The following is a 12221-nucleotide window of genomic DNA, read 5'->3' on the forward strand; positions in this document are numbered from 1 at the left end:
CGAGTCTCGCGACCCGAAAGGACGCAGTGGTCGGGGCGCGCTGGGCAAGCCAGGGCCGGAGGCGGAGGCGGAGGCGGAGGCGAGGGGTGGGTCCGGGGTCGGGAGAGAAAAGTTCCGGGCTGGGGTGGGGGAGGGGACCCCCACGAGGGGCGGGGGCGGGGGCGGGGAATCGCGGCTGGGGGGCGGAGAGGGCGGAGGTGGAGGCCCCCGAGGACGGCGGGCAGCTCAGCTGGCGGGACCGGCGGGGGGCGGCGGGGGCGGCTCTGCCCCCTTGACGCAGGCGGCCTCGCAGTGCTTGTGGAGGTAGGACTTGAGCGCGAAGCTCTTGTCGCACTGGCGGCAGCGGTAGTGCTTGAAGGCCGAGTGCGTCTGCATGTGCGCGCGCAGGTTGGAGCGGTCGGCGAAGGCCTTGCCGCAGTGCGCGCAGCCGAACGGCTTCTCGCCCGTGTGCGAGCGCATGTGGCCCTGCAGGAGCCAGGGCCGCGAGAAGGCCTTGCCGCACACGCCGCACTTGTGGCGCAGGTTGTGCGTGAGCACGTGCATGGCCAGCGCGGGCATGGACACGTACGCCTTGCCGCACGTCGGGCACTTGCGCGCCAGCTGGCTGTCCAGGCTGCGGTGCGTCTGCTTGTGGCGGCTCAGGTTCGACGACGTGGCGTACGTCTTGCCGCACTCGGCGCACGCGTGCCGGTGCCCGCCGCCCGCCGGCGCCCCCGCGCGCCCCGCGCGCCCCGCGGCGCTCCCGGCGTCCCCCGCGCCGCCCGCGTCCCCGCCGCCCCCGCCGCGCCGCCGCCGCGAGCGCCCGTCCGAGATGAAGAAGGCGTCCATGGAGTAGCTGTCGGTCACGGCCGCCTCCCCGCGGAAGTAGCGCGCCGACAGGCTGGACTGCGGGCTCTCGGGGTCGCTGTACTCCTCCGGCGCCGCCGGCGGGTAGGCGGGCTCGTTCGGCGCCAGCTCCAGGCCCGGCTTCTGGTCCGCATCGTAGCTGCTGGGGGGCAGGCAGTGCGGGGCGTAACCTGCAGGGGCGGGAAGGCAGCGGGCACGAAGGTGAGGCGCCGGCCTCTCTCCGCGCGCTCCGGCGCCGCGGCCCCCTGCTCGCTCCCGGGAGACGCGGTGCGGCTGGTGAGGCGGTGCTCGCGGCCGGGCCGCGGGCCTCCACCCCGCCTGCGTCCACATCCTCCCTCCGCGGGGCCCCCGTGGTTCTGCCGTGCGCGCAAACCACGCGGCGGAGGTCTTACTGCCCTGACGCCCCGCTCTGCCCAGAGACAAGAAGAGCCTGAACTCGCAGCCAGGAAGCGGTGGAGCCAAGACTCGGACCTTAGCGGGCTGACGCCAAAGGCCACGCTGTTTTTATTCTAACAACAATCTGCCCTTCTGGTGCTTGCTCCTACTTCTCTGAATCTGTTTCCTCGTCGACAGAATGGAGCTTACAGTTGGACACTCCCTCCCAGGGCCTTTGGAAGGGCAGTCGAGTGCTGAAAAGAAGCGTGTATACGCCTGCACCAGGCTCTGCCTCAGTGCTTTATGTATGTTAACCCATTCAACCCTTACACACCCTACAAAGTGGGTACTGTTATCATCCCCATTTTCCGTGTGAGGAAATAGAGAGGGAGCACAATAATTGCTATATAAGTGTTAGCTATTATAATTATGCTTTTTACTTGCTTGAGAAAGTGACTTCACTGAGGATTATTTGTCTGCCTCCCCCGACCCGACTATGAGCCTCCAAGGGCTGGATCTGTGTGCCCAGCACGTGCCTGGCTCAAAAAAGGTATGCAATGAGTAGATGTTGCATAAATGAATTAAAATCCTGTTAGATCCATCTCCCAGGGTTGCTAGTGGATTTAAGAGATCAAGTGTGTGGCATGTTAATAGGTGGTCCAGGAGGGGGACTTCCTTGTACTTGCCCTGGAGCCTGTTTTGCTCCCAGCTCCACTAGAAGCATTCTGGAGTCTCTCTGTGAGAATTCACCTCCCCCTCTTCCTCCCTCCTCTTTGGATTTGGACCAGAAATCCTGTCTACCTTGGGTTTATGTGATTGGTGGGTAGGCAGGCTGAGGCTCTCCCAGGGGATTCCACAGAGGCTTCCCAAGTGCAGGGGCCACTCTGATTTGTCTCTCCCACTCAGGGCCTAGCATGGTCCTAGCACCCTCCTGGAGGACCCTGGGGTCTGGGTTCCCAGGAGAATTCCTGGCAGCTATGCATGAACTTATCAACCTGGCACCAAGGTTATGTTTCCATTGTCTTGATTCCTGGGAGAACAATGAAGGTTAGCCCCATTTGTGAGGTTTCAAGCTGGGGAGTGACAAAGCAGGTGATTTGAAGCTCCGCTTCTGACCTTGAGACCTGATCTCCCCACACCCCACCTCCAGCCTCCCCCACTCAAGAAAGTAGGTGGAAGAGGACTTTGTAAGCAAGGAACTGGATTCAGAGCTTTCCTTCATTGGAACAACCTGCCTGATTCAGCCTCGGTACCTTTTCCTCTCATCTGGAATCTGGGATGGTCACAGGGTGGTCTGTGCAGACTGTCCCCCAGCCCTGAAGGCAAGAGTAAGCCCTTTCTTTTTTCTTTTTTCCCTTTAGATGTTGGCACAGGACCCTCTGCACACAGAAGTGCTTGGGGATTGTGAGGGTGGATGACTCAGTAAGGAGGGGCTCTGGTTGCAGAAAAGGCAGTGGTGCTAGCAGTTTTTTTAATTGGGGAGGGAGGATTGCCCAGCATCTCAGCACCTGATTTCTCCCCTCCTGTCTGCCTTTGGTCTGGAGGTTCCCCCACCTCCCACTCCAGGAATAAGGCCCTTGAACATTCAAAGAGTATTGTTTCAGACTAAGTTAAGTATCTTGTCAGGCGCTCCCAGACCCCTTCTCTGTGCTATATTTCTTCCCATTGTAACTACTGAGGATAATGATAATATTAGCTAATATTTACTGAGCACTTACTGTGTGCCAGGCTCTGTGCTAAGCACTTCACTCCCATCCCCTGACCAAATATCACAAAAACACTTTTTATCACAGATAAAGAAATGGAAGGTATGGAGTGGTGATGGTACTTGCTCAAGGGGCGGAGCAAGGATTGGAATCTACTGCCCTGCTCCCCTTGTTTTCCAAATCCCCAGAGGTCCCAGAGGAAGAGGGTATAGCTGGGTTGTTCACCTCCCATCCCCACCGCCCCATCTCGTGAGCACTTCTTAAGTAATTGTGAAATGGGTGATAAATGGTGATAAAGATTTGCCAGGTCGACCTTGCTCCCCAGCCCAGCAGCATCTGCTACAAACCATTCTGTCTGCCTGGTCTTGGGACAACTTGATTCCTGGCAGAGATTCAGGGTGATCTTGAGAAAATCAAGTCCTGTACCTCTCTATGCCTCAGAGGATAGATAGTATAGGGTCCACTTGCAGGGGACTACTGATCATGTGACCAGTGCCTCACATGTTTTGTTATGAAATAAGGATGGTACACTGGTTTAAGAGCACAGCCTTGGTGCTGCATGCCTGAATGGAGTTCCAACTTCACTGTTCCCCAGCTCTGTGACCTTGGACAAACTGCTTGATCCCTCTGTGCCTCTCTTTCCCCAGCCGTAAAATGGGGGGTAACGTAAGCACGCATACAGTTGCAGTGAGGAGTCCATAAGTAAACAAACAGTAAGTGAGAAATGAGCAAATAATAATGAATACTCTAGAGCACTTAACGTGTCAGACATTATATCAAGGGCTTTATATACACGAATTCATTTCATCCTCATGACTCCAGTTGGTATCATCTTACAGATCAGGAAATTTAGACGCAAGGTAATTAACTAATATGCCCAGCAAGTAACTTAGAGCCAGGATCCCAGCCCAGTGTTGGGCACATTGCAAACCCCCAAAACATGTTTGTTGTTATTAGTAGTAGTAATAGCAATCTGCCCAAATGAGTTTCTGTGCTGTAGTTTTAGTTTTCTTGGCACCTGCCAAGACACATTTTGATGTTCTTCTCTGGGCCTCTGTTTCCTCAGGATGTGTAATTTCTACTTCATGTTGGGATGAGAAAACTTTTGGTGGGTAGTAGGAGGAGTTTGATGAACCAGGCAAGTCCTAACCCAAATTGGGCTTCCTGCCCGTGGTGCCCTCTGGTGGTAGCCTGTAGCACTGCAGCACCATACTCCTGTCGCTGGGGGGCTCTTTACATAGAAATAGGGGTGCTTCAAACAAAGGCTGCTCTTCTGCCTAAGGGATGGATGCAGAACTGCCTTCAGGACAGGCATTGCAGGCCAGATCTGATTCCCAGCAGTTGTGAAGCTCAGCATGAGTGGTGGAGGTGGGGGTGAAGTTGGGGGTCATATAAGAGTTTGCGTGGTCATGTTAGGACAAGGTGGTTCTAACTTGCTTTGTGACCTTGGCCAGGTTACTTAACCCTTCTGGACTTGGTCTGCATAGGAAAAAGTTTGACTGGTATGCTTTCAAGACTTTCTGCATCATGGCTGAATAGATCCTCAGGGATGCCCATTTTCCTGTCTTCCACACACACTCCTAGCCTCCCTTCAAGTCTACTTCATCCTCCTCAGATCCACCCTAGCGCTCCCTGTCTATGTGACCTTGGCGAGTTATTTAACCTTTTTTGTGCCACACATGTATAAGGGAGCTCATAATAGCGTTGAATGAATTAACGCATATAAAGTGCTTAGTACAAATGCTTGGCATACGATAGCCTCTCAGGCTGCTGTTATTAATGTCATCAGTGTTATCCCTGCATTTCCTGGGGATATCCTTCTAACTTACCAAAAGTAGAAGGAGACACACATGAGTGCCTCAGGCTGCTCTGTGACCTTGGGCAAATCACCTCACCTCTCTGGGCCTCAACCCTGGAGAATCCTCTAGGACACTGTAAATAGTGCTCTAACTGTGCATGGAACCTGAGCCTTCCTCTGCTCCACAGGTGACCATAGGTGGCTGAACTACTTGTCCCCCATCTGACAGGGTGAGACAAGGTCCTGATGGAGGCAGGAATGGGCAGGACCCAGAGAAGAGGCCAGAGACCCTCCCATCCTGGCTCTTTTACTTCTAGCTGTGTGACCTTGGGCAAGTATCATAGTCTCTCTGGACTCAAATCCCTCATTTGATGGATAGAGACCAGAGCCACCCCTGCCACTTGAGGGGCTATGAGGAAGGCCCAAAAATGCTTTGGAGATAATGGAGATATCATGCACATGTCCTCTGAGAATGACTTCTGGTGTTCTCTGCCTAAGAGTCTTGATACTTTAGATGGAAGGTCCTGAATCCATTAAAAAATTAAAAGTCCTGCACCCAAAGGAGTGGTGGGAAGGGAATTTTATGAAGATTAAGGTGCTCGGTGCTCCACCGACATGGTCTCCTCTGGCTATCTTGGCCTCTTGGGGTGGGGTGGGGGCATCTCTGGTAAGTACCACTACTACTACCACTGCTTCCAGGGAGCCTCCTCATGTGCCAGGCACTATGCTGAGCCTGGAGGCCCAGAGAGGGGAGGAGGTTTGCCCAAGGTCACTGGCGCAGGAGTTAGGCTTGCAACCCTCCAAAGCCTGTGTTTTTCCCAAAACATCCAAATTGGATGGAGACTGCTGGGGTGGGAAATGTTCAGTTGGTGGGGGAAAGGGGCAGTGGGTTTCTTCCAATGACATCACCCAGTTGGCCTGTCTGATGGGATGATGGGGTGTGGGGGGTGGGGAGAAACTGTTCAAGATGATGTTCTAACCCCTTTTAAGTTTTTGCAAATAAAAGTAATGCTTGACACTTAACTGAGCACTTACTGTGTACAAGGCGCCCTGCTCAGTGCTTTGTGTACATTAGTTGCTGTCTAAGGAAACATGATAGGCACTTCCTCCAGTGCCCTACAGAAGCTGAGGCCCAGAGTCAGGCCTTGACCCACCTCAGATCACAAAGCACATTCACACAAGAGCTAGGCCAGCCTCCTGCCTCTTAGTCCTGGACTCCTTTTCCCATTCTCTCCTAGATTCCGAGGGTACCAAACTTCCTCCAGGGAATTTCCAGCCCCCAGTCCTACTTCCCTGCCTTGAGATGGGCAGAAAAAGAGAGGGGCCGGGTGGTGGGCCAGCTTTCCAGGTGGCCCACTTTCCTGAGGAGGGCCCAGCCCTGCTTGGTGGTGGGAGCTGGAGGGGCTGCTGCATGGGTATATTTAGAGCTGCTTCTTGCTGTGCCAGGGCCTCGGGCCTCGAGAATCAGCTCCAGCCAGCTGAGCAGAAAGCCAGGTCTGTCAGCAGCAAAGCAGGATAAAAATAGTTTCTCCTGTCTGCTCACTGAGCTGGGCAAAGGGGCTGGTACCTCCCCCTCCCCTTATTATAGCATCTTTGTTAGCTGTTCCCTGGGCACTGGACCAGAAATGACACCCACCTCCTCTAAGGGCCTGGCAGCTGGTACACCTGCCCACTGGGTAGGGGAGTCCCTGCGTCCAGATGATCAGGGGACAGAATGAGGTCTGGCCCACTGTGAGATGGCCATAGGGTGTGGGGCTGAGGCCTGTTGACCCAGGCCCAGGGAGTGTCTAGAGGATTCCGAAGTCTCTCCCCACCTTCCCCCACTCCAGAAATCCCACATTTTCTGTTTTTTCCTGACTGTGACCCAATTCCTGTGGCCCATAGGGAGGTCCACAGCTCTGCAGGAATCAATAGGAAAGATTTTTCAAGGGGTTGTGGTGGAGATAGGAGTAGGTGGCTGAGGGTGTTGAATTGCCTAGCACTGGCTGGTGGAGCAGCCTCCTGCTCCCGTGGGGGAATCTCTGGCAGGCCCTTGCATAGCACACACAGGCTCTGCAAGCCTCCTGTTTTCCGCCCTACCCTCTCTCTGTTCCAGAAGGGTGCAATCAGAGGGCCCATTCCAACCTCTCTTCCTTCCCAAAGGCTAGCAGCTGGAGATCACAGCTGGGAGGGAGGTCAGGAATTCTGGGGACCTTATCTCTCTCAGTCACCCCCCAGAGGGCCTCTAGGCTGTGGGGACCCTAGAACATGGAGATGAAGCACTCAACAGGGAGGTGCGACGGTCCCCCATTTATGCCCTTGTGACCTCATGCAAGTCACGGGCCTCCCTGGCCTCATTTGCCTTTGTAGGTTGGAGCTAATCCTCTCCTGTGCTCACTGCCCTTTGCCCAGTGTGTGTGTGTGTGTGTGAGTGTGTGCATGTGTGTGTGTGTTGGGGGGGCGGTGCAGGGAGTCTTTGGGATGTAATAAATTGCTGTGCTGACATAGGGACTCAATGTACTCTTCTACTGTCCCTTAGGAACCACAAACAGACTGCTTGAGGAGTGGATGCTCAGCTCTGGCCTTCATGTTCCCCTTGTGACCTCAGGCTTTTGGGGAGGTCATGGGCCCCAGATTCTGTATCCTACACAGGCCCTGTTATTTCACACCCCCACTGATTCATTCTTAGCAAAGTCAAATTTTTTGGATCCCTAGAAGGTCAGAGCTGAAAGAGATCAAGTTCCACTGTGCTTGAGTTCATGAAAGGGAAATAGGCTGAGGTAGAGGAAGACTAGTCCAAGGCCACAGAGAAAGCTAATGGTGGATCTAAGACATGACTCTAGCAGGCCTTGAGAATGGACCTGGACATGACCTTGGACTAGAAATTTGATCTGGATCTTACTCCTGGACCATGAACCTGCACATTGACCTGGACCTGATCTTAGACATTGAAATTTGAACTTGGATGTGAATTTGGTCTGAATCTCGGACTGGACCTATAGCCTCAGTCATTGACCTTGGATCTGATCTTAGACTTAAGATTGGACATGGATGTTGGGCTTGGATCTCAGATCTGGACCAGGACAGTAGACTAGACACTGGACCTGCACTTTGAACCTGGACCTCTGATGTGTCTCTAACCTGGATCTTGGACCTAGACCAACACTGAGATGCCAGGGGAAGTGGTAGTCAAAGAAGAGCCAGATGGCCCTGCTGTGTGTCCTTGGGCATCTCCCCAACCTTCTCTGAGCTCCCTCTGCCAAGGGATTGGGGCAGCCCTTTTGCATCCCTACTCTCAAGATGGACTTTCTGAGGTGTGGGGTGGATGTGTTGGGGACTCTCAGCTGGGCTTCCAGGCCTGGCCTGGAGCGACTCCTCGGCGCCATCAGAGGGAGTGAGAGGAAGTGGGCGCTGGTATAATGTGGTCAACTAGATAAGCCCATGGGCAAGAGTAGGAGTGCTTCCTCGGCCTGCTGGGGAGGCTTAATGTAGCTGTGGAGGGCAGACAACTGTGTTATTGGATTGGCATTGATCCTTCATCTGCCTGGGTCGGATGCACTCTGAAGGAGTATGGGGGCAGGACTAGGGAGGGGATTCAGAGAAAGGGGGACAGGGAGCCCAGCTGGAGTTCAGAGTTAGGGTGTGGGGGCATGAGGGAGGTAGGCAGTGAAGACCTCTTTGGCTGGGGTCCATGGAGACTACTGCCATGCAGATAGATGAGCAGCAGCCTGCTCTGGGATCTCCCTAGGATGGGGGCCCAGGGCCTGTGAAGGAGCGGGCTCGGTGGAGCTGGAGGGTGAGGTTGTGAGAGGGTTAGGAGGATGTGAGTTGGCATCTCAGAAAACTGAATCTGTGTTCAGAATCACTCAGGGAAGAGGAGGGGAAGGAGGAGGCTGCATTGAGGCAGAAAGCAGTGGAGGAGCAAGAGGAATGGGAGGGGGAGAGATGAGGCATTGTAGTGGACAGGATGGTGGGATGAAATCTGCTCTCCATTCTTTGAGGCATTCTGCAGAAAGGCCTGGAGATTTTTCCATTTGGGAGGCTTCCCCTTCCCTATGTAGGGGTTCTTTCGGCTGAGGGGGATGGGGAGGCCTGGAGCCCAGATGTACCTGCCGCACCCTTTGCCCAGCCCTCAGAGGCTGAAAAAGCAGAGAGTAGGGAGGCAAAGAAGAGCATCACTTTGTGTGTGTGTGTGTGTGTGTGTGTGTGTGTGTGTGTGTGTAGGAGGAGTCCTCCAGGAATCCTTAGCACTCCCAGGCATTCCCTGAGCTGGAAGTACACCTCTTTTATTTGGGGCCCTGCATCTTCCATCAGTTAGGAGCCTGTAGTTCTCCTGACCTCCACATACACAGGCCCCCTCTCTGCACCCCTTCCCCCAACCTCCCCTCCCACCAGCCTTATCCTGACCCTGGGGCGGTTGCTGCAGGAATGGCTTGTAAGAGGATCTTTCTAATAACTGGAACTATCTCCAGCCCCAGGCCCTTCCCCCCTTCCCCCTCCTTTCTCCTCCCTCCCTCCTTCCCTCCCTCAATCTCCTCACCTCCCCCCCTCCTCTCTTTCTCCTTGTTTACCCAGCACACTTACACACGCTGGGAGAGAAAATCGTCGGCTCAGCAATTTTTCACACTTCCCTCAAACGCTCAGCAAGGTTATTTCCGGCAGAGCGGAGACAACGGGCCACTAGGAGCGGGCAGGCTGAGACCCCCCCAGCACCCTACCCACCCACAGAATGAGGGGGACTTCACTGTCCAGTCTGGCCACACCCCAGGGATAGGAGAGGCCCCTGAAAGCAGGATGAGGTGGACCTTGTGTTTCCCAGCCATACCCACCCCCTGGTCTCCGGCACTAACCCTTTACTGCATACGCTGCCAAAGCAGTTAGGCCAGGGTGCCTGTCCTCACTCTGAGGCATCCTGCAGAGAATGAAGCCAAGAAATACCTGCTCTCAGAAACTCTGCCACCCTTAGTCAGGCATTGGGTGGTAAACAGAATCCTATACAAACCCTGACAGTGGCCCCTGTGCTGTTAGACCCTTATTCCAGGCATCTCTAGTGCCTCCCATCCCACACTTAACCTTCACAGAAGCTGAGCTTGTCAAAGCTGGAAGGATACTTAGTTCAGCCACTCTTTCACTGCTGGGGAGGCAGAGGACCAGAGAAGGGAAGACACTTGCCCAAGGTCACACAGCGAGTCAGAGACCATAGTCTCCCAGAGTTCCAGGCCAGATATCAGACTATCAGGACAGCCTTAGGATTCTCTGGAGGCCAAGGAGCTGGTCTAGAGACCTTTGGGGAAAGAGCCAAAGACAGGGGTGGTTCTAGGGTGGCAAAAACCCCCACAGGAACACCCCTGCTGATAGCTTCGCTCCAACTTTTGCCCTGACCCCACTGTTCACTCAGGGGCTCCTTTCAAAGCTTTTTTGAGACTGAATTCAAAGCAAGGCACTCCTGCCTCCCTTTTGAGGAATAGTTTGCAGTTTGGGCTATGCATGAGAAATTCTCTAGGCTTCCCTGGGTTTCCTCAACTGGCCTGGGCATGGGACCATGGGGGCCTCAGGGATGGGAGACTGTTTTTGTCAGTCTCCCACGGGATCCACATTCCAGTCTTGCAGGCATTTCAGTTTCTACCCAGATCCTAGCACACATACTCCCCAGCCCTGGCATGGTCCCAGGTCCACCCTCTGTCCTGCCAGCACTTTAGACAAGCCCAGCCATATCCCTGGGCCTCTGTCCTCGAACCCAAGAGGGCTCAGGGTCAAGAAAAGGGGACAGCAGAATAAGAGACATATGGGCAAAGGAAAAGGGGATTGGTTTTCTTGGGGACCTGGGGGAAGCCTGAGGCTTAGGGGTTAAAGCCATATCCCTTGATCACTCCCTAATTTCTTTGACCTTGATGAGGTCACAGAGCCCTTTGCCCAGTGCCCTCTTCCTACCTGGCTTGACAGAGTGATGGAATGTGGGTGAAGTGCTTGGAAATCCCTAAGGTGGAAACTCCCACCCTCTGGGGCTCCTGCCTTCACCACCTCAGCACTGCCCCCCCCCATCCTCAGCCCTTTCTTCTCTTCTTTTTCTCCTCTCCCCTCTCCTCTTTTCCCTCATCCCTCCCATCCCCCCCCCACACACACTCCAAAGCTGATGCCACATGTGATGTCAGATTTCTTACTGCCAAAGGGATGCCTCTTCTCCAGACACCTGCCTGGTACGGGCCATGAGAGGAGAACCCTTTTGTGATCCCCTTGATGGGGGATGGGGTCTACAGAAGCAGTCTCTGATTCTTCTCCACACCCTTCGGAGATCAGCCCCTTCTGAGGCTAAATGACCTCTCTTGTCCCTCAAACCCTTGTCCCTGCAGGAACTTGCTCTGAGAAGAGATGGAGTGTGTTGGGGGTGGGGGACTTACAAGGAACAGCAGGGCTAGCTCTGATGGGGGGGGGATGAGAAGCTGGAGTGGGGAGGGAGTACAGCCTAGGGGGCCAGGAGCCACTTTGGGGGAATCCCTCCTAGAAATCCCTTCTTCCTTGCAGTCCCCAGGATAGGCCCAGCCTTTGGCAGGCATGTGGCCGAGGGTAACAAAAGAGTTGCTGAGAGAGGGGGGCCTGAGAACACTTGCCTGGCATCATCAGGGGGAGCAGGCTTGAAGAGAAGGAGGGCACCCCCAGCTACACCCTAGGAGCCAGCCCTCTCTCCCCAGGTACTGGTAGTCCAGGCTCGAATATATTCCCCACCAGGGCAGTACACTCAGACAGCCAGCCGCCTTCCCTCCACCAGGGAGAGGGGACCCTCGGACTGCCTTGTGCATGAGCCCCCCAGCAATAGCCCTTCGTGGGTGCCTCTCTCTCTTTCCATTCTCTCACCACCCCTCACTCCAGCCCCGTTCTAGGGCCACAACTTTCAAAGTCCGGGCTGGCGCGTGGCTGTGGGATGGATCGACCCTGCGACTTTCCCTTTGTAGGGACCTAGCCCCTGCCCCGCCCGCCCGGCCCTCAGGAAGCCCGGAGGCGCACACAGGCAGGGAAATCTCCTCCCGGGGTTCCCTGCCGCGCGCACCCCTCCTCGTGGCCCGAGTTGGGGAGGGCCCCGAACTCCCCTCCCTGGCCCCCCCGCCCCCCGCCCCCCCGCCGGGTCCTACTCACCGTTGTCCCCGGGCGGCCCCCGGGCGCCAGGCAGCACGTAGGCGGTCTCCAAGGGGTGGTAGGTGGGGGCCGGCACCCCGCTGCACTGGAAGCCGTCCCCTTTGATCTTCTTTACCAGGAAGGAGCGCGGCATGGTGCGACTGGCGGGGGGCTCGGCGGGGGCACTTGCGTGGGGCCCCGGTGGGGGGAGGCGGCCAGCCGGGCGCGATTGGCTGTCAGAGCGGGGTTTCAGCACTGGACAGCTCCCAGCGGGCGGGCGGGCAGGCGGGCAGGCGGGCGGGCGGCAGCGCGGAGCCGGCACCGGTGGCGGCGGCCCCGGCTCTGGCTCGGGCTCCCGCTCGGGCTTGGCGGCGGCGGCGCGCAGACAGGCGATCGCTGGAGCTGTG

At 55.8% G+C, this 12221-nt stretch overlaps 1 protein-coding gene across 1 annotated transcript; it reads right to left on the reverse strand.

The window, feature by feature from the left end:
• Positions 1-225: 225 nt before the first annotated feature.
• SCRT2 (scratch family transcriptional repressor 2) lies at positions 226-11968 on the reverse strand. The gene is made up of 2 exons (XM_055307633.1): positions 11836-11968; positions 226-1016 (listed from the first exon to the last, which is right to left on the reverse strand). Exons 1-2 carry the CDS (start codon positions 11966-11968, stop codon positions 226-228), a joined length of 924 nt encoding a protein of 307 aa, XP_055163608.1.
• Between the last annotated feature and the right edge of the window lie 253 nt (positions 11969-12221).

The sequence above is a fragment of the Nyctereutes procyonoides genome, unplaced genomic scaffold (genome assembly GCF_905146905.1).
Source record: "Nyctereutes procyonoides isolate TBG_1078 unplaced genomic scaffold, NYPRO_anot_genome, whole genome shotgun sequence".
NCBI lineage: Eukaryota > Metazoa > Chordata > Mammalia > Carnivora > Canidae > Nyctereutes > Nyctereutes procyonoides.

Bases quoted from the DNA above. Each gene is read 5' to 3' on its own strand.
- SCRT2 (XM_055307633.1), bottom strand. From the start codon at position 11,968: ATGCCGCGCTCCTTCCTGGTAAAGAAGATCAAAGGGGACGGCTTCCAG. The intron at 1,017-11,835 runs GTGAGTAGGACC...CCGCCCCTGCAG, and splicing joins GGGGCCGCCCGGGGACAACG to GTTACGCCCCGCACTGCCTG.